Consider the following 25,926-nt stretch of genomic DNA (forward strand, 5'->3'; position numbering starts at 1 on the left):
AAAAAACTACAGAAACCTCCGAAACATCTTAAATCAGTTGTGTGGTGGATACTGGAAAGTTGGAAGGGAGAGAAAGGTTGAGGAATGGCAAACTTCCACTGATCGGATGAAGGAGTCCCTACCACTAGGGATTTGCAAGACCGTGTGAGAGGCATCCCTGAACTGCACCTCAGAAGTGTGACTAACCTCTGGCTACTGTGGTGGGGATGCTGTTTTGCCCTCACATGGGTATTAACAGCCCATTAGTCCATTCTTGCCTGGGACTGTTCATTATCCCAAAACTTCCATTTACTGATTCTTTATTATTACAAATATTTTAAGTCTTACAGCTTTATTGTAACCTACACCATTTACAAGTTATTTTTCTTCACGTTCATACAACTCATATAACTACATTGTACGTAGCTACTCTTGAACTGACTATACTTCTGTGGAGCTTTTCTCCCTGTGCCTATGCTGAAAAGGGGCTTTCAGCTGAGTCAGACTTTTCTGGTAAAAAAAATTCAGAAAAATAAACAAGCACTCCCATTCTCCAGCAAAAGGAGCAGGCCAGCTTGCTTGCTTGTTTGTCCCCTGGGGAACTGCCTAACATCTCCCCTTAGAAGCATCCCCTTCACTCCCTAAGCAGCACCTCTGAGTGTACAATTGCTGCCTTTTGAAATTAAGCATGCCTCCACACACAAGTTTCCTCATGGCTGCACAGTACAAATGCAGTAAGGCAGTGTGAGATCACCCATCTTGGAACTCCAGTAGGTGAACACTTAGTGCTCCAACTAAAAGTCAATTGTGTGGTGAGCCAGAGCCACTTCTCTCCCCAGAATGGTTGAGATGGCAGCAGCTGCTCACTCCCATCCTACTCCACAAGCTCCCACAAGCACATAACCCGCCAATTGAATTCTCATCAGGTGCACCACAATCAGTGCTTTCTCATTCGACTTCATGGACCTGGCCTATTTTCTTTACACTTGTTAAGACTGATCATGTTTCCAACTCTACGACAAATGTCCCAGCCCTGTAAACTGACACAGAGCCTTATGACTTTAACATGGTGGAGTGACACAGCTTCTTAACCTACAGCTGCACTGCCAAGATCTATACCAACAGGAGGGCTGTACTATTATCACCTAGCTGTATGCAGTAGGATCTTAAAGCTATCCATGCAGTCATTACTTTAATAAACTACTTAAATCACAATGACAGAGGAAATGATGAAATGTAGATGAAACATACTGTAACAAATGCCTGACACAGAGGTTAACATTATCATACACTATGTATGAGTGCAAATCATGAGAAGAGGTAATGAGGCCATATTGACATAAATTAAAACAACCTGTGTTTTTGTTTTTTAGAACAGTTAGTGGCATAACTACAAAAATGTATACCTTTTTCACTGCCATAATAATAAAATATGTTGTTGCTAAGAGCACACCAACGTCTCTGCCACTCGGCTGCAAAGAAGCTGTGATCTGCAAAGAAAGATAATACTCTGAATTATACTGCCACAGTTTGCTCCAACACTATATCAAGAACTAGATTAAAAAAGATTTAAAGATTTGTTTGTACAGCAATTGCAAAACATTACATTACAAACTCCCTTATTATTTGATAAGGAAACACTAACATATTTTTGTTTAAGTCTTGACACAGTTTTAAACTAGTTAATGACAGTCATGTAAAATCTTTCCATAATTTTCATGAGGATAGCCTACTGCATGTAGCAATACAAACTTCTCACAGTAAGTGGTGTGACTCCAGGAAAAAAAAAACAAAGAAATTATTTGGGGACAACTAAATGATCCTGAATAACTCATAGTATAAACAAGTATATCCTTGACAAATTAAAAGCATCTTCAATCCCTAAAGCTCAGAAGAAGCATTGCCAGTAAAGCAAACCCCAAAACAGTAAAAAATAAATAAATAAATAATCCACAATAGACTATCTTGTGCAACTGTGAATCCATGGATTACCTAATGTCAGAGGAAAAGGGGGTGATTGGAGGAAGGATGACTTGAAGAAAGAACACCTGATCACCTTACATCCCCAAATAGGACTACAAATTAAAACAAAATCTGAGATAATAAGGGACCAGTGTTTCTATCCTGGCTAGCAAAAGGTCGAAAAGATGTCCAAAATGAAAAAAGAAATCAACTCAAGGAAAACATAAGTACTTTTTTATGATTTTGCTACAAAAGTCTGTTTGTTGAAGATCCACTAGTGTGGTACCTTTTTATGTTTACAACATGTAATAAGTCTTAAAAGACAAAATTCCATATTCTAAAATCCCATTCCAAATAAAAGGTAGAAACCATGAGGAGTGAAGGATGAATAAAGAGAAATAAAAATGCAAGCAAATTAATTCCAATGTCAGTTCACTACATTAAAAGTGAAAAGAAAGCGTACTATGTCACTTCTACGTCTCTGAATTTGTGTATTAAGGTAAGTATGCAGAAGAGGTCCCAAAAAGAGGAAGTAGCATGCTATACTTACTTTACTGTTTTTGGTCTTCAGTGATGTGGATTTTTTTCCCTTCAGTGACTGGGGCTTTGCCACAAACGCTTTTAAGCTTTTTTTTAATTACAGTAGTTAAGTTCTGCATTACTAAAGCAGATATGGTCAGAATCCTATATGCATTTTACAGCTCCTCAACCATAAATGCTGCCTCCACATCTTATAAACACCAGGGGGTGGGATTCTACTGTTTCAATATAAATATCTGAAATCCATTCCAGAGGAATCTTTTGTACACATGGTATCACTCTTATGGGTCTGCTGTCAGTTTATCCAGGCCTCGGGGTGCATATGACTTAAGTTTTGATACTGCCTAAAAGACTTTATGGCTAAGAATTTGATACATACATAATGAACATACAGTGAAACAGTGACAACTCAGTGGTTCACCAATGCAGCATTTTTCAACTCTGGCTTTGCCCTGTGCACCCTCCCCACTGTTGCTAACTTGCATATACTAATCCCAGCATTGCTGTATCTTAGAGAAAAGTGAATTCAATGAGATACAGCAGGCTCGATCTTTAAACCAATTGAACATTTGTCATCATACATTCGAGTGCTTGTCACAAATGACTTGTAATTAACTCTCACAGCTGCATTTTATCCTTGCCAACAATGAAAGACAGTTTTTTCTACTGAGTAAATGCCAACACCTTTACCCAAGATTTATTTGAAAACTTAAGGATCTAGGTTGTACATGTATTTATTTGGAGAAAATCCAAAAAAGTCATCTCAAATCACCAAGGAGGTAGGAAAATAAGACTTTAATAACGAGCTAGAAATGCTTTCACCAAAGCTTCTTTAGGCTTTGATAAAACAAGTAACAGTGTGCATTAAAGTACTAAAGTATAAATCACAAAGACATCAAAAGGAAAGTCTACTTAATGGTTCAAAACAGAGCAATGCAAATTCAAAAAAAATGTTTTCAAAAGAAAAGTTGTGTCAAAATGAAACTAAAAATAATATATAGTTCAAATATTTGAAATACCGTACAACAATTGTCTCTGTTTCAAAATTGGCTTCTAAGTATTAGCATCCAGGTTTAAAAGAAATTCTATCTACGATTGCACTTCCTTTGTTTATAAAGCCAAGGGATTTTGTCTCACAAGCCTAAAACTCATTCGACTGGAGCATCTGCAGCTTCCTTTGCCAGAGTGCCTATAGGTGACATTTGTGCTGCTGCTGCAACTTCATCTTCTGTTCATACCTTTGTCTCCCATTACAAGTTGGATCTCCAGTCTAGGTCCCGGGCTTTGTGTGGCTCCAGCATTCTCTGAAATATCCTTCCATGAGGCCGCCTATAATTTTAGTAGCTGGGGACTCTGTCCCAGTCATTGAGGTGGATGGAATAGACAACAATAGCTACAAAGGTTATGTGTTTACCATAATTGTAAATCCATATTCTCTTCTTCCATCTGTCTCAACCTTCCCTCCCTCCCTCCGGCTCCAGACTGACCATATCAGACCCTAACCACAGAAGAAGATTATTATTTTAATTAATTAGGATCATCATTATAGCTTGTTTGATATCTTATATTAGTTACTACATATTAATGTGTCTTAGCGGCTAAGTTAAGTGTACAAATGTATTTAATTTGTGCATAGAGGAATTCCAGATTTCATGTTCTGCAAAAAAAAAAAAAAAAAAGATTGTTTCCCACTCAGAACATCTGGGAGAAAACTTTTTTTTTTTTTTTTGCTAAAGGTAGCTTCAGCCTGTTTCCAAAATGCAAAGCATAGACTTCAGCCATTCTAACTAAACATTCTTCAGGAGCATTTTGTTCCACGTGCCATTATGCACGGCAGCTCGGGAGCTTGGCAAAATTCAAGAATATTTTACTAACTTTTTTTAACTAACTACTATGGCATGAGAGTAGCAAAGTGGATAACAATCCTCCAGAAAAAAAAACTGTTATTGCTAAAAGAGAGCGTTTATGCAGAGGGAATAAAATGTATAATCTTTCCAGTTTAAATGGACTTACATGACAGAGACCTAGGGTGTGTACTTTGGCAAGGCATCATTGTTAATTTATTTTTTGAGTTTAGTAGAAGCAGAAGGCATGCCAAGGTATGTAGGCACCAGATGCATGCAATGTTCGTTAAGAATCATACATTAAGCACTATTATCAGGTGTTTGTGTTTTATTAATGCTCTTCTGTTTGAAAGATTTACAAACAGTACAGTAAAAGCACATCCTCTGTCTGGTCACTGCATGGTGGTGCTGGGAATGGGAGCCCCCTTAGCAAAGCCACCAGTGCTACACTAGTTTTACTCCAGTTGTAACACCTTTGTGTAGTTTAGGTCTTTAGAATTTCCAAGATCACACTATCTCCCAATTTAGCCTTGGAAAAGGAAAGAAAGAAAGAGTTCATTAGATTTCTTTAAATTCTTGATGCAATGTACATAAAACCACAACAGACTATGAACATTCAACAAATGTAAGGTTTATTCTCCTTTATTCAAAAAGTTAGGGAAGAAAACTAGCAGATTAATGGTATGATTGATGTCAGATTCTGAAGACAAATTAGGAAGAAAATTAGGACTAATCCAAAGTGAAACCCAGTCCTTGTGGAAAAAAATACAGTGGCTTACATGATAGAGCCTGCAGTTCTGAGATTCTCCTAGCTGAGACAAACACCACTTGGAAAAACATTTTCCAAGAAAGGAATTTCAGTTCCACTGATGCATCAGGCTCAAAAGGGTGATTGGTTAAGGCCTGAAGTAAAATGCTAATATCTCAAGGTGGAATGGGATCACTTAAATGTGGGCAAAGAAGGAAAGTTCATTGTAAAAAGTCCTTGGAGGACTTCAATGAAGCAATAGCAGAATGATTTTCTCCCACATGAAAACTGATGGTGGAAAAATTTGCACCTGTTTGAAACAAACTTAACAAAATATCCAAAATGGAGGGTAAAAGAGATGAAAAGGGATCCAGACCATTGGAGGAAGCTCAGATGGAAAACCTTTTCCACTTACTTCTATAAATTTTCCATGTATCCATTTTTTGGGAGGAAGACAAAATATGGAGCACAGAGGGATAATGTGGAATTTCTGGTAATCACTGGAAGTGAAGAAACAAAGGGATCAGTTTTAGGGTTTTGATGTCCAGGTGAGGAGGGCCAGACGAGTGACAGACCAGGTATGGAAAGGATTCCAGCGCCCAGGAAGGGTGCATCAGATGAGGCCAAGGAAAATGTAAACATATTTGTTGAGGCCAGAATAGATGAGGATCACTTTCATCATGCACCAGAACAGATGAGAATCACTTTCACCATGCACCAAATTGCTTTCCAAAGAACCTTTGATGTTAGAGGAAAGGCAGAAAAGCATACGAAAGCCCCAAGGGCAGTGTGGGACACAGCATCCCTTGGTAAGTCTCCATCCTGTGGGATCAGGGTAAAGTAGCTGTTTCATTTGCCGTTGAGAAGGATAGCAAAAAGATCACAGCAAGGCTGGCCTCAGAAGCTGAGGATCTCAGTAGCAACTGATTGACAGACCTCTCATGAGGCAGAAGAATGACCTACTCAGTTTGTCTGCTAACACATTGTACTACTCCAGAAATGGCACTGACACAAGTAAACTTTGGAAAGACATCACCCACTGGCTTCCCAACACAATGGATATGAGGCAGTTTTTCCTTGTTTGTTAAAATACCAAACAGACATATTGCCGTTTTGAATCTCGATCACACACCTGAAGAGGAATTCCCGTAAAAGTCTGCAACGCTAGGGGGACTGCACTCATATCCATCATATTGATATGAAACCTGGACTCAGACGATGTCCATGTGGTCTTGGACTGTCTTACCATTCTCTGGTGGGAAACATCCATGGGGGATAGAAAAATGAAGGAATGACCTAAAGAATCAAATGGCGAAGTTAACCATCAAAGAATATGGTGCCTGCATATTTTCATTAAATTGACTAGAAAGTGCATACACAGCATGGACCAATAGACTAAGAGGGTCCCCCTGTGGCATCCTCATGAATGGGGCTTTACAAAGGGTTTCGGATGGGATAGAACTTTGGAAGGCTGTTGGCGCAAGATAAAGACTTGAAATCTGGAATTTTTTTACAATTGGAGAGGTGGTATCCTATGAAATCTATCACCTGGACCAGAGTTAGTTTTGATTTCTCTATGACCATCATAATTTCTAAGTGGGGACATGAATGGTGCAAGGAGTACCTGGCTTAAGCAAGTACATTCCTAGTGGAAGCAGTTATGAGCCAGTCTTCTGGATATGGAAACACCAAGAACCCCTGTAGCTTGAGATGTACTGCAACCACTGTTATGCATTTGGGGAACACCCCAGGGGCCTGTGGTAAGACCAAAAGACAATGCTCTCAACTGAAATGACTATCTCCCACCTGAAAGTGGAGAAGCCTCCTACACTGTTTCACTATTTTGATGTGGTAATAGGTATCCTGCATGACTTCTGAGCCACCTCCAGTTGTCTTTCCTCAAGACAGGCAAAAAAAGACCAAACCAGGACCATCCAGAATTTTTGTCTGCCTTGTGAAGTGGTTTAGAGAATGGAGGTGCTGAATGGGCTTGGGGTCTCTGTTTTAATACGGAACCAAAAAGAATCTCAAGTAGACATTGCAACCTTGATGACTTGTTTCTCTAGCAAGTTTAAAACTTTGAAGGCTACTGCCTTCCTCTGACTGACAGGAACATCTGGAAGTTTGCTTTGCTTGTTTTGAGGTTGGAAAACAAATGGAATGACATAACTTCTGGTTATGATTCTCTGCACCCAAAAATCTTGTGTGATGGCTAACCAGGCCTGGGGATGCATACACGGTACAGCAATTGGGCAACTTTTCAGGAGCGTTGACAGGATTTGTTGGCAAAAGGGTCTCGAAACCACTGGTTCTGCAGACCCCCCTCTGCCAGAGGGACAACATCCACTAAAGTTATTCCTCCCTCTGTTATGGGCAGGTCTGTCTCCTGAAGAATTTGCAGAACCAGTCTCTTACCACGCTTTTGGTTCTGCAAGAAGGTTCTTTGAGGGGAGTAAAAATGGATACTCGTGGAAGGAGAGGGTTTGTCCTCTTGTTCACTTCTGGTGAGAGTATCTTTAACCTTGCACCAAAAAAGAGTGTACTCATCATAAGGGGCATTTAAAAAGAATGTCTTGAAGTTCTCACAAAATCACAGAGATGCATCCAGGCATTGTCTGTTCTTGTGAAGTGCCATCAGCCTCATTCAAAAGAAGGTGAGTGGGCACATTAGATATGAACTGAAAGATACCCATATATATATATATATATATATATATATATATATATATATATATATATATATATATATATATATAGATATATACACATATATATATCCATAGTCTTGGAGGACTCTGCAGACAATGCATCTGAGAGGGACCTGGACAGGTCAAGTTTCTATAAAATATGGTTAAGTGAGTCAAATAGTTCAGCGCACATACAGTCTACTTTCCAAACCAGTCCAAAACCATGAACTCCGTTAGAGGGATGGACAGCCAAATTCTATTCAGATAGCTCCTTCTTGGTGACTGCCACAAGCACAATGGCATCTAAAGTGGGCCTCTTACTCCAGTGGGGTCTGTTTCTCAAAGAAACTAATATCTTATCAGGTTTTCATGGTATAGGCTCCACCATGTCTGTTTCCTCCCATGCCCTCTGTGACACCAAATCAGTGAGCTCAGTAGCTGGAGAACCCATTTGGAAGCAGACAGGCCATCTCTCAAGGCCTTCAGTGAACCAACCCAATCGCTGTAACAATAATTCCAATATGTCTCCAAAGGAGACGTCTTCCAAGGCGAATCATGGGAAACCACCCCCTTCCTCAAAATAAGGATCTTCAGTGAGGGAAAACTGGGTAGGTTCGAGATGCTCATCTTTCAAGAATGCTTCCTATGTTCCTCCACAGTGGAGGGCTTAGAAACTGAAAGGGAACTTGGCTTGAGAGTTTCCTCGAGATTTCAGGGAGCTGACTGTTCTTGCCACACACAAAAAAATGAAGTGGGGAAGGCTGAAGCCAATGGGGACTGGATGGAGCACAGTGTGAGCAGGAGATCTCATCTCTAGACCTAGAGAGAACCCCCACAAAGGCCTCAAAGTCAGAAGTTGAAACAAGACCCAAAGAGGGATCCCTGGGATCCATGGAACCCAAAAAATGTACCCCCCTGAGAGCCAATTCTACTCCACAACAGGGCTGACACCAGAGCCAACATGACCAGAGCTGATGCACCTATGGGAAGGGATGGATCCAACACCCACAGAGTCGACCCCAGACCCCATGCACCACCAGCCACTCAGGTCCAGGAGCCAACAAGATCCAACATCTCAGTCAAGTGGGTGAGGGACACCATCGGAGTTGGAGCCGAGGGAACTGGGGAAGGAGAAACTAGAAATGGAGTAGTTGGGGGCTGAACTTGACACCTCCATGGAGAAAGGTGCAGGAAGGACGCCAAGCTGGTGCTGGTTACCCAAAAACTTTCTCATCATCCTTTTGATGTCAACGACAAAAAGACTCCATGCTGACCATATGGACCGAAAAAAAGAAGCCGCTGGCCTGAAAGATCTATGGGAAGATTTCTCATCAATGAAGGGTGATTGAAGCTGGGGAATAGCAATCTCCACACAGAACCTTGGAGGAGGAGGAGGAGTGGAAGATCATATACTGATAGGCTCTGAGGGAATCAGATCAGATGGCTTGGGAATCTTGGCAGCATGACCTTCAGTGCATCAATCAGAGATGGTCCTAGGCGCAAATGAGCAAGAGGAGCAATCCTCATCAAGATGGGCAGCCACCAGGCAGTAAATGCAATGAGCAAAGATCCTGGGTGGATGTTCTATGGTAAAACTTTTTGAACACCAAAGCCTTGTCAGATATTCTAGGATAATGTAATACATTACATTACAGCCAAAAGAAGAAGAATAATAGAATAAGGTAAGCTGTAGCAACAAACATGTTAGATTCACTTAGAACAGCCAATATTCTTTTTCTTCTTTCGGCTGCTCCTGTTAGGGGTCGCCACAGCAGATAATCTGTTTCCATTTCTTCCTGTCCTCTGCATCTTACTCTGTCACACCAACCACCTGAATGTCTTCTCTCACCAGATCCAGAAACCTTATCTTAGGCCTTCCTCTTTTCCTGTTACCTGACAGCTTCATCCTTAGGATCTTTTTCCCAATATACTCTACATCCCTCCTCAGCACATGTCCAAACTAATGTAATCTTGCTTCTCTGGCTTTGTCTCCAAACCTTCCAACCTGGGCTGACCCTCTAATATACTTACTCCTAATCCTGTCCACCCTCGTCACACTCAGTGCAAATCTTAACATCTTTAACTCTGCCACATCCAGCTCGGACTCCTGCCTTTTTGTCAGTGCCACTGTCTCCAACCCATATAACATAGGTGGTCTCACTACCCTCTTGTAGACCTTGCCTTTCACTCTTACTGGTACTCGTCTGTCGCAAATCACTCCTGGCACTTTTCTCCACCCACTCCATCTTGCCTGTACTCTCTTCTTCACCTCTCTTCCATACTCACCATTACTCTGAACTGTTGATCCCAAGTATTTAAACTCATCCACTTTCACCACCTCTACTCCCTGCATCCTCACCATTCCTCTATCCTCTCTCTCATTCACACACATATATTCTGTCTTAGTCCTGCTGACCTCCATTCCTCTTCTCTCTAGAGCATATCTCCACCTTTCCAGGGTCTCCTCCACCTGTTCAATACTCTCACTACAGATCACATTGTCATCTGCAAACATCATAGTCCACGGGAACTCCTGTCTGATCTCATCTATCAACCTGTCCATCATCATTGCAAATAAGAAAGGGCTCAGAGCTGATCCTTGATGTAATCCCACCTCCACCTTAAACATGTCCGTCACTCCCACTGCAGACCTCACCGCTGTCACACTACCCTTGTACATATCCTGTACCACTCTTACATACTTCTCTGACACTCCCGACTTCCTCATACAATACCACAATTCCTCTCTGGGCACCCTGTCATATGCTTTCTCTAAGTCCACAAAGACACACTGCATCTCCTTCTGACCTTCTCTGTACTTCTCCATCAACACTCTCAGAGCAAACATTGCATCTGTAGTGCTCTTTCCTGGCATGAAACCATACTGCTGATCACTAATCATCACCTCCCTTCTTAACCTAGCTTCCACTACTCTTTCCCATAACTTCCTGCTGTGACTGATCAATTTAATCCCTCTGTAGTTACTACAGCTCTGCACATCACCCTTATTCTTACAAATTGGTACCAAAACACTTTTTCTCCATTCCTCAGGCATCCTCTCACTTTCCAAGATTTCATTAAATAATCTATTTAAAAACTCCACTGCCATTTCACCTAAACACCTCCACGCTTCCACAGGTATGTCATCTGGACCAACAGCCTTTCCATTCTTCATCCTCTTCATAGCTGTCCTTACTTCCTGCTTGCTAATCCATTGCACTTCCTGATTCACTATCACCACATCACCCAACCTTCTCTCTCTCTCTCATTCTCTTCATTCATCAGCCCCTCAAAGTACTCTTTCCATCTGCTCAACACACTCTCCTCGCGTGAGTATGTTTCCCTCATTATCCTTTATCACCTTTACTTGCTGCACATCTTTCCTAGCTCGGTCCCCCTGTCTAGTCAGTCGGTACAGGTTCATTTCTCCCTCCTTATTGTCCAGCCTTTCATACAATTCTTCATACGCCTTATCCTTAGCCTTCGCCACCTCTCTCTTTGCCATGCACCTCATCTCCTTATACTCCTGTTTACTTTCTTCATCTCTCTGACAATCCCCCTTCTTCTTCGCCAACGTCTTTCTCTGTATACTCCCCTGTACTTCCTCATTCCACCACCAGGTCTCCTTGTCCTCCTTCCTCTTTCCAGATGGCACACCAAGCACCTTTCTAGCCATCTCCCTTACTAGCTCTGCTGTAGTTACCCAACTATTCGGTAACTCTTCACTGCCACCCAGTGCCTGTCTTAACTCTTCCATGAACTCCACCTCACAATTAACCTTTTTCAATTTCCACCATTTGATCCTTGGTGCTGCCCTCACACTCCTCCTCCTTTTATTGATCACCAATGTCATCCTACAAACTACCATCCTATGCTGCCTAACTACACTTTCCCCAGCCACCACTTTACAGTCTCCAATCTCCTTCAGACTGGCCCTTCTACATTAGATATAATCCACCTGTGTGCATCTTCCTCCACTCTTGTATGTCACCTTATGCTCCTCCCTCTTGTTAAAATACGTATTCACCACAGCCATGTCCATCCTTTTCACAAAATCCACTACCATCTGACCTTCTGCATTCCTTTGCTTAACACCATACTTACCATCACTTCCTCACCCCCTCTGTTCCCTTCACTAACATGCCCATTGAAATCTGCTCCAATCACCACTCTCCCACCCTTGGGTACAGTCATCACCACATCTTCCAATTCACTCCAAAATTTTTCTTTCTCATCCATCGCACACCCAACTTGTGGAGCATATATACTAACAACATTCATCATTACACCATCAATTTCCAGCTTCATAAACATCACTCTATCTGACACTCTTTTCACCTCCAAAACACTCTTAGCATGCTGTTCCTTCAGGATAACCCCTACGCCATTTCTCCTCCCAATCCACACCATGATAAAACAATTTGAATCCCCCTCCGATACACGTAGCCTTGCTCCCCTTCCATCTGGTCTCTTGCACATACAATATACCAACCTATATATATGGGTCTACTTCAGAAGACTGACAAACCAAAAGACTGAAAATTCAAAATACTGAACACATTTTAATGCACGGGACAAGCCCCCCTGCAACCCTCATGTGCCCTCCACACTCCCTGCTAACCATATATACCAACTCCAAAATCACACAACAGTGGAGAAGGGACAAATTCCATAATTCGGTATTTTGAATTTTCAGTCTTTTGGGTTTCAGTCCTTTGTTTTTTCATTCTTCTGAAGTAGACCCATATATATATATATATATATATATATATATATATATATATATATACACACACACACACACACACACACACACACACACACACACACACATACTCACACACATATGAAGTAGAGGGATGGGGAGGTGGAAAAAACCTACAACAAGGGAAAAATTTAGAAATGGGAATCCTAATGGGAAAATATCACGAACAAGTATGAAAAGACTATTATGAAAGCACTATCAGCAAAAAAGGAAGACTTACTTAATCAAAGTATAAAAAACTGCACTGAGCCCAAGGATCATGTCTGAGTCTTACGAGCAGCAAATGAGATCTGAGGATGTGTGAAGGCAATGGAGGATTATGGGTACAGGGGTGGAGCTTGAGCCTCGGATCCAAGCGTCTAAAGTTTCTGGCTTCGGATCTGGTCAGATTCAACATACCCAATCGTTGAGGAGGATGGAAAAGACAGCATCACACGGTTGTCACACTGACAGTTTGCAACTCATCACTTTTCTAGCAGAAGTCAGAGCAGTAAGTAAAACTGTTTTCCCTGTTAATAAATTTAAATTGGCTCAATGAGCTGATTCAAAAGGTAAAAGAGTAAGTTTTTCTAAGACACAGTTACAATCAAAGAGAGGAGTCATCTGTTTTCTACATGGATGAATGTGTAGTATCCCTTACAAAAGCTTGCTTTACCTAAGATAAGGTGGAAATGGTTGGTAGGACAGAAAAGCAGAAATGGTCAAAAGATGGATTTTAACATAAGAACAGGAAAGGTCAGAATTGAACAATTCACACAGATCCAGGAGAACCGTGAATCTTTAGTATTGAAAAGGTCCTGTTTTTTCTTGTGGCAACAGCTAGAAAAATTTCTTCTATTTAGCTAAATAGGATTTTCTAGTCGTAGATTTCTTAACGTTCTCCAATACCTCTATCAACCAGGTAGTGAGATGTAGGTTCTGAAGGTTGGGATGAATCACAGATCCATTGTCCGTGTCAGTAAATACATCCTATTTCAATGTTTGTGGTAAATGCCCTTGGCTATTTTTCACGAGAAGTGAGAATCAATGTTTTCTAGGCTAAAAGGGAGATACCAAGATTACTTTGGGAGAGATCATTAAAAGAATTTTGGTTATCAAAGGAAGGTAGGGGCATAAAGGAACCTTCCTGACCTAAAAAGGAAAACCCATTTGCCTTCCAAGCTTTTTCCGAAAGAGTCTAGGAGCAAGATTTTTCGGTTGTCTGTTATGGATGGAGGCAAAAGATCTATTTGGGGTATTCCCCACACATAGATAATATAGTGGGGGTGTAACTTCCATTCATGGAGGTCTGTCCTGTGTCTCCTCAGAGTGTCTGACACTATGTTCTGCTCTGACAGAATACAAATAGTCTGAAGGAAGAGAGTGTGTTGAGATGTCATCTCCCAGGATATCATGCCTAGTCTGCACTGGGGGTAGGTACCTGGTCACCCCTTGTTTATTTATACACCACATCATCCTGGTACTGCCTGTAATTACCAAAAGAGGTATGAAGTCCACAAATGGTTCAAGGACCTTAAGGCATTTATCACTGCTATCATTTCTTTGAAGTTTATAGCATTTGCTTGAAATGATGGTACCAGAGACCCTGTACTTCGATTCATTTACATACAACCTTCAAAGCAAAAACTAAAGCATCTGTAGTTACAGAATGGGATGGGGAGAAATGAAAGATCTGTATTCAGCAGCAATAGGTCCACCGATGTTATCTTTTCTTGACAAACTTCAGCAAAGGGATTTGAAAAAAGCAGAGTTCTGGTGCTGGGTACACACAGATTTGAGAAACAATTAAATTTTCTCGTGTAATCTGGTTAATGGGATCATTAAAATGTTGTACGCCATGTATCACAAAATTCCGAGATACCCCATTGCTGAAGTTATTGATCGCCATGAAAACTAAAGAAACTGTAGACAGGTTACATTTTTTAAAGGAGCATAAGTCATCATGTGAGATATGTCTAGCAAGCAACCTAGAAATGTAACTCTGTGAGAAAAAGTAAGAAATTATTTCTCCCGACTGGGGTGAAAAACTGGTTTGAAACAGATTCCTGGCAAATAAGAAATTCTTAACAGTTCTGAATACAGTCTGCAAAATTAAGGCCGTAGTTTAAACAGGAAATGAGGTGAATGCCTTACAGTCTGAAAAAGGCAATCACTGGTGCTAGACACTTTGTGAATACCCTTGAGGCTGTGGCAAACCAGAGGATAAGGAAGATAATTAAAAATATGAACCAGAAATAGAAATCTTAAGCACATCTGACATTTCTGTGCAATGGAATATTGTGGTAGACACTGCTTAAGTCCAAAGTCACTTAAAAAAAACACTTACAGCAGGGGATGGCTTTGAGAAGCATGGCTAGCCTTAAAAAGGTCCCAGGAGGTCATTAGCTTAGTAATTACCTATGAACCTATAATGAGAGGAAGAAAAACCTACGGGATGAAGATTTTGAATTTTGGTACTTGAATGTGAAGATTTAAGAAAAAAAACATGTCCAGAAGAGGTCTCCAGTTTCCCCCTTTTTTGAGCACTAGAAACATTCTTGAATAGAATCCTTTTCCTTTTTGATCCTCTTTTACAAATTCTATTACACCTTAGAACAACATATGGGAAATAATGGGAGGAAAGAGATGGGCCTGATTTTGAGATGGGTGTAGAGGTACATAAACAGAATGAGAAGCACAACCGCATTTGTGCGGTTTTCCGCTTGTATACAACTCAGCAAAGCTCCTCGTGGAGTCCTGCAGAGTCCTACAAGCAGCAGAGTGACAAAAGAGTGACTTTCAACTGCTGTAAGTATTTTTTCTCTGCATTTTTTCCTGTGACTGCTAATTTCGCCTAAAACGCGATCTTCTAGCATTTCTGTGCTCTAAACAGCTATTTTTGCTGCATACTGTACTTATTTTGCGGTTTGCACTTTTAAAGTCATTTTAGTCGTTTTTTGTGTTGTAATCATCTGTTTAACTATTGTAGGCTTCAGACTCAAGTGTGCTAGCCTGTTCTGAGCATTTAAAGTGTTTTTTGTGTAAGTTTACTGTATTTTTTGAAAAAAAAATATTCTTGTTTCCCGCCTTTTCTAAGCTAGTCTAGTCCAGTTTTCAGGTTCTGTGGTATAAGTTCCTGTGTTGCCCATATCCTTATTTGGATAGAAGGAAGCTTCTCTGTTCACCAGTGAGAGTGGGGAGCTTTGAGCAGCCTACCTGTCCCTGGAGGAGTGGTCTCAGCCCAGCAACTAGTAGTTTATTGGCCGTTTTGGGCTAATTTCTATCTCTTTCATCTCCCTGCTTTAAAACCCACATTTGCGCGGTTTTGCGTACCGCCGGTTAGCTACGGTTAAACTATTCCCAGCTTCACGAAGTCTGCTCTTCAATTTTTCCCTTGGAACTAGTCAAACTCTCAACTAAAGCACTCCAACCTTCCTTTTACAGTCCAGCACTTGCTCTAAGCTCTCAGTAAGCACTAATAAACGCCAACACTACACCCCCCTTTTACTATACAATAGTACAAGGCTCCCTATTCGTCCCTACCAGACAATCAGTAAAACAGTTCATTTATACGTACAGGCATGTCCAAAGGGCAGTTTCAGGTGTACTCTCCAGTCCAGCTGGTGAATCTGGGCATCTTGAGGCAATGTTACATTTGCCTCATGTACACAGACAACCCTCTCCTCCTTCCAACAAACACAAAGGTATGTGAGAGATGCAACTATACAGCCAAACTGTAGGCCAAGCTCTCTCAACCCATGACTGGAACAGTCAGTCAGGAGGAGAAGGGAAACACTTGCACCACACTACCAGTCTCACATAGACCAGTCATATCTGCACCAGCAAGCAACACACATAAATACACAAAAACATACTCGGAGACTCTAAATAAAAATCTACCAAAGCAGCAGAGACCTCCAAAGCAGACATCCAAGCAACCTCCACCCTCTAACAACAACCACGTATCACATACTTCACAAAGTCAGTGTGCCATGCAATCACAGCCCTTAAGGCTAAATAACACACCCAATACACTAGTAATAGGTGACTCTATTGTCAGGCACACTGACGTCCCACTCACTAGACTGAACAAGGAGAAGGTTACTGTAAGCTGCCTGTCAGGTGCCAGGATCTGCCACATAACACAAGCACTCAGGTCACTCCAAAATAAGTACAAATATGACTCTGTCATTGTCCATGTTGGTGTGAACGACCTGAGATGTACCTCCCTGGACTACATGAAAAGAGACATAGAGGAGCTCTCTGATCATGTAGCCCAGGCCGTGACCCTGACCCGGAGTAGCATCTTGCCCTCACCAAGAATGATGCCACAGTATAAAGATAAAATGATCAGTTTTCACAATTGGCTAAGCTATTGGTGTGTTCAAAGGGGATCCAGTGTCTGTAAGCCTGGGATGACATGCTCATCAAGCCACGCTGCTTTGCCAAAGATGGCTTGCACCTGTCGCCTTTAGGCTTTCGAATACTGGCCAAGGCTCTTGCCACCCCCATAGTTCCTTTTTTAGGCAAGGCTCAAAAGACAAAGTCACCTCCATAAACAGCACAAGTAACCAAAAACCGAAGGTAATGCTATTCAATGCCAGAAGTCTAAACCTCAGAATGCATGCACTCGAGGCACTCCTCAGCATGGAGAAAATTGATATCTGTGCAGTAACAGAAACCTGGTTCAAGGCTCCAGAGAGCACCCCAGCACTACCAGGCTACAACTCATACCATACCTTTCGGCCCCAGAACCCGGACCGAAATACAAACGGAGGAGGTGTATCCATTTTCATAAAGGATACCCACACCTCCAGGTTAGTGGCACAGCACGAGGCCTCGGAGACCATCCATGTGCAACTAACAGTGGGCAAAGCTGCTTTTCAGATCATAGCTTGCTACAGATCACCCAACTTGTCTCAGGACCCCTACTCAGCATTCCTGAGAACATTGGAAAATATGGAGGTCCTACCAAACACCATGATATTGGGTGATTTCAACTACCCAAACATTGACTGGGAAAAATACTCAAGTACAAACTCCCTTGGCCGATGCTTCCTAGAGTTTATAAGCTCAAATGCTCTGGAACAACTGGTCACCACTCCCACAAGAGGTGGCAACATATTGGACATGATCATCACCAACATGGGGGATCAGTGTTCCACACCACAGGTAAACGCCTCGCTGGTAAGATCAAATCATAAACTAATCATACTGGACATCAACATCCCAACCCTACCCCCAGTCAAGGAAACCACTGTGAAAACCTTTTCAAAAGCAAACTTCACACTTCTCAAGACCAAGGTGGAAAGTTTCAAAGCCCCCTTGCTAAAGGATAATGCTGCCCAAACTGCAGAATCCTTTACAAATGCATTCTATGAGCACCTACAGGAATGCATGGATTGAGCCATCCCAAGTAAAACTAAGACTCACTCCTCCAAAAAGAGGAAACCAGTCTGGTAGTCCCCGGCTATAAATAAGCTATTCAACAGAAGGAGGAAATATTACATGATAGAGCAAAATCCCAAAAAGGAAAGGCATCCCTGATCAGTATTAGCAAGAAACTACGATCCCTCATAAAATCATCCAAAGCCAGTTTCGAAAGAAAAACTGCCAAAAACTCTAAAGATAATAACAAAGCCTTCTTTAGCTATGCCAAGAATCTTGGAGGCAACTCCCAGATCTGCTCTGAGCTAGTGCAAAATGGCAAAAAATACAGTGAACCAACTGACATTGCCAACATCCTGGCTGACAGGTTCACTGCAAACTTCACCCCCCCACCCCCAAAAAGGCCCGTGTCCATCCCGAAGAATGTAGAGCCCCAGACATCACAGACACACAGGTGAAAACAGCCCTCTCCAAAGCCAAAAACACAGCATCAATGGGACCTGATGGTATCCCAGGCTGCATCTTACATGAACTCCAAAATGAACTAAACCCTCACCTAAATTCACTGTTCAAACTCAGCCTTACCACAGGCTATGTACCCAAAGAATGGCGTACAGCAACAGTTATCCCGATCCACAAAGGTGGTGCCACAACAGATCCTGGGAACTATTGCCCTATAAGCCTGACTAGCCTGGTCTGCAAAGCTATGGAGTGCATCATCATAGAACTCATTAACAGAGACATTGGGAACCTCCAGACACTGGACACTACCCAACTCGGCTTTGTTAAAGACAGATCCTGCCTCCTAAACCTAGTTGACTTCTTTGAAACAGTTACCAAGGCCATAGATGAGGGAAAGGTAGTCCACACAGCCTACCTGGACCTTGCAAAGGCCTTCTACACCATTCCCTACTCAGGCATTATAGATAAGCTCACCAGCTTGAACATTAACCCCTATGTCATGAGATGGGTTGCCAACTGGCTCACGGATAGAACTCGCATGGTCAGAGTTGCAGGTGCCATGTCCGACTCTAAACCAGTTACAAGTGGCATCCCACAGGGCTCAGCCCTGGGACGCCTCCTGTTCGGTATATACTTCTCAGAGGTACAGGCAAGCATGGGAGGACTATGGCTGACAAAGTTCGCAGATGATTTCAAACTGGGAGCCATAATAAACTCTCCGGCTGACACAGACATCCTCCAGAAGGGTCTCACAGAGACAAATACCTGGTGTCAGAACCATGGCCTCAAGCTAAATGCCAAAAAGTGCATAGTCATCCCCTTTGGGAAAAACAAAGTGCCCACAAACTATCACATAGGTGGTAATCCACTAAGTACGGAAGATGTAATTAGGGATCTGGGGACCCAGGTAGAAAGCAACCTCTCCTTTGATAATCACATTGCCAAAGTGGTTAGAAAATCCTTCTATGTAGCCCACCTAATCACAAAAGGGTTCACATCTAGATCAAGAGAGGTCATTGTGCCCCTCTACTCATCACTCATCAAGCCCATAATAGAGTACAATGCCCCATTTAGAATGTACCTTACTCGACACCTGCAACAGCTGGAAAGACCACAGAAGTACCTCACCAAGAGGATCGTGGGCCTCAAACAGATGCCCTACGCAGCTCGTCTAAAGAAACTCCAGCTCTACTCAGTTGCTTACCGCCTACTCAGAGGTGATCTCTGCCTGACGTACAAGGCCATGTTAAACCCGGAATTAATGGACATGCTCCACCTCAAGAAAACCAAGTCTCTTAGAGCCACACGCTCCAGGGATTTTAAACTCAGCACAACAATAAACAGGACATGCTGGAAGGATAGATTCCTGTCCGAGAAACTTCCCTCGCTCTGGAAAAGAATCCCAATTTATGTTAGGCAAAGCCTCTCACTGACTCTCTTCAAGAGAAATCTTGACGAGAGGATGGGAAATCATAAATTTACCCCAGGGATCACTTCTATGGCCCTGTTAGACAGAGGCCCAGGAAACTAATTTCAAAGGGAGGCAAAAGCCAACAAATTCTGGCTAGGCTTATAAATGCCCTTGGGCAGATAGCCTAGTACCTACCTATTAACCTAAGAACAAGATTCCCAGTTTCCTATTATAATTCTCAGAATGTTATACTGAAACTTCTTTAGACAAGGACTGATGTAGCCGTTTATATGTAACCAAAGAGGAGTTTTAGAGGTATTTCAATGTCATAGTCAGACATGTTCAGTTTGAATTAGGGGTGGGTAGAATACCTCTGCTCAGGACTGAGAATGCCATAATGTCCAAAATATATCTATATATGGGAACACTTTATAATCTCAAAATTCTGAAATACCGAGTTTCAGAATCCCGAGATCATAAAGCCAAAAGTTCTAAATACCGAAACCCTAGAAGCGTGAATTTCAAAATCCCGACATTCGAAGATATTGAAGTAGTGCTTGTGGTGTTGTGGTGTTTGAATGGAAGTTCAGGTAAGTATGTATGTTTAAGGGTGTTGGTTAGGGGCTTTAGTGTGTGTCAGTGTGTGTTGTGACTGTGATGTGTGTGTGCAAGGGGAATGTAGGTGTGTGGTGGTGCTTTCATGTGATTGTCTGTGTAGTGCAATCCTGGAGTTAGTATATTTAAGTAGTGGGGGTAGCCCCCCACATGGGGGATGCAGGGCGGTTTGCCCCCCTGCTTGTATGTAGTGTAGGTTTGTGTGTTTGTTTGTGGGGGGAAACTATCTGTTTGTGTGTGGTGTCTGTTTAGTGTAGTATTAGTAATTTCAAAATTCGCACTTTTGGGATTTCGGTATTTAGAGGTTTCGGCTTTATGATCCCAAAATTCTGAGATTCGGTATTTCAGGATTTTGGGATTATAAAGTATATATATATATATATATATATATATATATATATATATATATATATATATATATATATATGTATCAAAATGTCTACATCCCCAACACATTCTCCAGTACTGTAGATATAGTATTTCAAATTAAAAATCAAAAAAAAAGCCCGACCAGGATGCGTATGATGGATCAATTTAATAATGAGTTATGGCAGCAAACAAACCATAAATAGGTTTCACCTCATGGCGTCCTCAGGGTGTGCACAACAACTGGCAATAATGTACCTTATGAAAAAGAAGTTATGTACTTACCATAACGTTCCATGTGAGTTGTTTATCTCGCCTTTATTCTCACTGATGGGTTCAGAGCCAATCCTCAGCTCCGACACAGCCAATAGCAAAGCTCAAGGTTTGCCAGCAGCTCGAGTCCAAGCCCCTTATCCCACAACGCACTGCTGGAATTACCTTAGATCTTGTTTGCTGTGAGTATATATATCCTTTTATTTATTTATTTTTCTACAAGGAAGCACTCCCAAAGGGGAAGAAGAAGTATTGAATAACCAGGATGGTATCAGCCTCTAAGTCAACTGTCAGCCAGGAGGGGGAAGGAGGGAGGGATATGAGAATAAAGGTGAGATAAACAACTCATATGGAACGTTATGGTAAGTACATAACTTCTTTATGTGAAGTTGTTAAATCTTGCCGTTTATTCTCACTGATGGGTAGCATCCCCAGCACCCTCAGTCTTGGGTGGCTCATGGAAGTACGTTTTTCAGTACAGTAGAACCAAAGCAAGACCTGTCCCTGGAAGCCTTATCTACTTTGTAATGTGTGATAAAGGTATGAGGTTTAGACCAAGTGGCTGTAGCACAAATATTGTCAAGGGGCAATTTAGCTTGAAAGGCAGAAGACGTAGAAACGGCTCTGGTAGAATGAGCCTTAGGTTTGTGTGTCAATGGCATGCTTGCATTCGCATAAACAAAGGATATACAATCTGATAACCATTTAGACAGGGTTATTTTAGCCACTGGATTACCTTTTCTGGCCTCTGAAAAGAATATGAAAAGTTGATCTAATTTTCTAATATCCTTAGTTCTGTCAAGATAAAATCTGAGCTGTCTGTGTACATCAAGCTTGTGCAGCATGTATTCCAATTTGTTAAGAGTGGTTGGGAAAAAAGCCTGGCAGCTCAATGACCTGATTGATATTGGATTCAGAACAGACTTTAGGCAAAAAGGAGGGGTTTGTTCTGAGAGATACTCTATCAGCATGGACAATCATGTAAGGAGGCCTGACAGATGATGCTTGAAGTTCTGACACTCTGCGGGCCAAAGTAATGGCTACTAGAAATATAGTCTTCCAGGACAAATATTTTAGATCACAAGAAGATGCTGGTTCAAAGGGGAGAAGAATTATTTGAGGCAGCATAAAATTCAAATTCCAGGGAGAATAAGGGATTTTGACAGGAGGTCTCATGTGAAAAGCACCTTTAAGAAAAGCCTTAGATTACTTATGGCCCATAACATTCAACCCATCGAATCCAAGGTGGAAATCTGATATGGCGGCTAACTGGACTCGAACTGTGGCAGCTGCTGCTCCTTCTTTAAAAATCTTTGTCAAAAATTCTAAAATGGACAATAGAGGAGCTCGGAAAGGGTCGATTTTCTGTATATTGGCCCAAATTGAGAACCTGTTCCACTTTCTGCGGTATAGTTTCCTGGTGGATGACTTGTGAGAAAACAAAAGGATTTGTCTTGTATCATCTGAGAGTGAATGAAGCCTGGCAATTAGGGGAAGTGGATTAGCCAAGCAGTCAGTTTTAGGGACTGCAGTGAAGGATGGAGGTCCCCTGACGGGTGTGTCAGAAGGTCCGGGACTGGGACCAGGATCTATGGATCCTTCAGTAGATGATGGTGAAGGAAGGGGAACCAAATCTGTCGAGGCCAATAGGGAGCTATGAGGATAAATGTCCTTCCCAGCAACTTTGCTTTCTGGAAAACCTTGGGTATCAATGGAATAGGTGGGAATGCATATAGGAGACCCGGAGGCCAATCGTGTACGAGTGCGTCTCTCGGGAAATGTCCTCGAGATGGTTTTACGGAAAGCAGCTTCTGCATTTGGTATTGATGTGACTGGCAAAGAGGTCACAGCAAGGCTGGCTCCATTTGCGGAAAATCAAATCCGCAACTCATTGGATGAGAGACCACTCATGAGGCAACAGTACTGCCCTGCTTAGCTTGTCCGCTATCATGTTGGATTTCCCCGGGATGTACATTGCTATCAGAAAATGGTGGGACGACACAGCCCATTGCCATACCCTGAGGGCTTCTCGACAAAGGGGTTAAGACTTGGTTCCGCCTTGTTTGTTCAAGTACCAGACCACTGACATGATGTCCATCTGGATTGCAATTGTCCCTAGGGGAAGAGAGTCCTGAAAGTACTGCAATGCCAGAAGTACCGATCTCAACTCCAGAACACTGATATGCAGATGTGACTCTTGATCCGTCCATGTGCCTTGGGCAGTCTTTCCCTGAAAATGCCCCCCCAGCCTATCAGGGAAGCATCCATGGTCACAGTGGCTACTCGGGGGGGGGGGGGGGGACAAAGGGTCTTCTGATTTTAACATGAAGAGACGTCAACCACCACCAAAGGTCTCTCTTGCAAGAATCTGTGATGAGAATCATGTGGTGCATTGGTAACTTTTGGTAGGACCACTGAGCGAAAATGAGCCATTGAAGGATTCGCATATGCATCCTTGCGAGTGGTACAGCTAGGATTGCTGCCGCCATCAAACCTAGCACCTTCAAGACCTCTGCTGCTGTAGCTTTGTTCTTTGACACCAGTAAGATGACGTGTTGGTGAAGAAGTGAGACTCTTTAGATTGGAAGACGTAGAGTGGTGGTTGAGTTATCTAACTCTGCTCCTATAAAAACGGTATGCTGCGATGGCAATAAGGCAGACTTTTCGAAGTTGATTGTAATGCCCAATTGATGGCAAAGTGTCAGAGTATATTGTGTTGCTTGAGTCAATTGATGCCTGGTGGTAGCAGTGAGTAGCGAATCGTCTAGGTATGGAAACACCTGGAATCCTGATGCCTCAGGTGAGCCATGACCACTGCCATGCATTTGGTGAGCACCCTGGGGGCTGTGGTGAGACCAAAGGGCAGGGCTCAAAACTGGTAATGATTGGCTTCCAGCCAGAAATGTAGGTGACTCCTGGAGCGTCTGTTCATCTTTATGTGATAGTACGCGTCCTTGAGATCTATGGAGCACATCCAATCACCTTTCCCTAGGAAGGGAAGAATGGACGGAAGCGTGACCATTCAGAACTTCTCTTTCTTTACAAATTGGTTGAGTCTGCTGAGGTCCAAGATAGGTCTCCAGTCCCCTGTTTTCTTTGGTACCAAAAAGAATCTTGAGTAAGTTCCGAATCCAACTTGGTATGCTGGGACTGGTTGGATGACTCTTTTTTTCTAGCAATTTTTGGACCTCTATGATTGCTTGTTCCCTGAGACTGGGTGGAACATCTGGGATTCTGTTTACAGGAGTAGGAGTGGAAGAGAACAGTATGAAACATTCTCTGGAAATGATGCTTTGTACCCATGTATCTGATGTTATGTTTAGCCAGGCTTCTGGATACAAAGACAAGTGACCCCCGACTGCCTCCAGAGCCGGACAGCCAGGCCTCCTTTCAGGAGCACTTGTAGGGCTGACCAGAGAACTGGCCTCTGTCACTCTGTTGCTGCGGACCCCCTCTGCCACGCGGGCGGCATCTTCCGTTATAACCCCCTCCTCTGCCTCTAGAGGGGGGTTTCTCCACATGTGTCCTGAAAGGCTCCCTGTGCTTTTCGGAACCACATTTTTCTGCCCCTAGAGCCCTTGGGATAGGGCCGAGTAGGGGTAGAAAAATGGACTCCAACTGCAGATAGGTTCTTGCCTTCCTGCTCACACCTGGTTAAAGTTTCTTTTACTTTAGACCCAAACAGTGATGAGCCATCAAATGGGGTGTTGATAAAGGAAGACTTAAAGGGCTCCGCAGAGACACATCCAGGCTTGTCTCCGCAGAGCAATGCCTGAACTAGCGGCTCTACTCAAATCATCAGCTGCATAAGATATGAGATGCATGGACAAGTTCACAACCGAGTTTAGGGTAGTGAGCTGTGTGTTGACTTTGTCGGCAACCCCTGCAGCTACCGTACCCTGGAGAGTATCTCCTAGCTCTTTCAGGAGATCTCTTTGCAGTCTCGTAAAATGGGTTAAATAGTTCAGCGATCGCAGAGAAAAAGTCGCTAAACTAAACATGCATTTCCCATATCTATCCATGATCCTTGAATCCTGTTAGGAGGATGGATGGATAGATGTGGATGTTTCAGACACTTCCCTTTTGGTGGCTGCAGCTACCACCATGGCATCAACAGGCACTCCTTTGGTTAAAAAGGCTTTGTCCACTGGGGCAGAGATGAACTTATTCTGCTTCTGAGGGACAGGTTCCATGGCCTCAGGTAACTCCCATGCCTTACGAGAGATCAGCTCCATGAGCTCGTCGTAAGGTGAAGACACCCAAGAAGTGGAAGGTTGTGACCCAAAAGCCTTCAAGAGCACTGACTCATCCTCAATAGGGGTTTTTGAATGCCAGTTGCCCCTCTGACTAAGGATCTCTAATATCTCCACAAAGGAGATATCCTCAGAGGGGGATCGAGGGGACCCTTCTGACTCATCCAAGTCAGTGTCAGATGTCAAAGACTCCCGTGGGGGGTCTAAGTGCCTCCTCCTGCACAGTCTCTTCCTGGGTACCTCCTCAGTGTGGAGATCTGGGGAGTTCTCGGAAGAGCAGGGGATGCCCTGTGGGGCTACTTGAGGCTCAGGGTCTCTACGCTTAGGTGGACCAGTAGATGTAGAAGCGGACACAGGAGTTTGAGGGGAGAAGGAAGCCCAAACTGATGCAGATGATGTCTTAGGAGACGGGACTCTCCGCATGGCATCAAAAGCACCATGGCTCTGACGAAAAGGGGTAGATAGATCCAGAGGGACCACCCGATCCTCCCACACCAAAACCATGCACTACGAGCCCGAGGTAGGAGCCGAGCTCATCCGAGCCAAAGCCCCAAGAGGAAGAGTCGGCACCGACAAATCGGTCTGACTATCCTCCCCGGACCCGACAGGAGAGTGTCGGCTCCTAGAGTCTTGGTCGCCGCCAAGGACGTCTGA

The 25,926-nt window shown here is 42.8% G+C and overlaps 1 protein-coding gene across 3 annotated transcripts in view; it reads right to left on the minus strand.

The window, feature by feature from the left end:
* The window catches only part of SKAP2 (src kinase associated phosphoprotein 2), a 1,551,387-nt gene that overhangs the window by 764,543 nt on the left and 760,918 nt on the right, over positions 1–25,926 (minus strand). For all 3 annotated transcript variants that reach the window (XM_044066788.1, XM_044066787.1, XM_044066789.1), the window contains one exon: positions 1,386–1,469. In XM_044066788.1, coding sequence (XP_043922723.1) covers positions 1,386–1,469 — 84 coding nt within the window. The remainder of the gene's footprint in view (positions 1–1,385; positions 1,470–25,926) is intronic.

The sequence above is a fragment of the Protopterus annectens genome, chromosome 3.part1, assembly GCF_019279795.1.
Source record: "Protopterus annectens isolate FY-2018-M chromosome 3.part1, PAN1.0, whole genome shotgun sequence".
Classification (NCBI taxonomy): Eukaryota; Metazoa; Chordata; order Ceratodontiformes; family Protopteridae; genus Protopterus; species Protopterus annectens.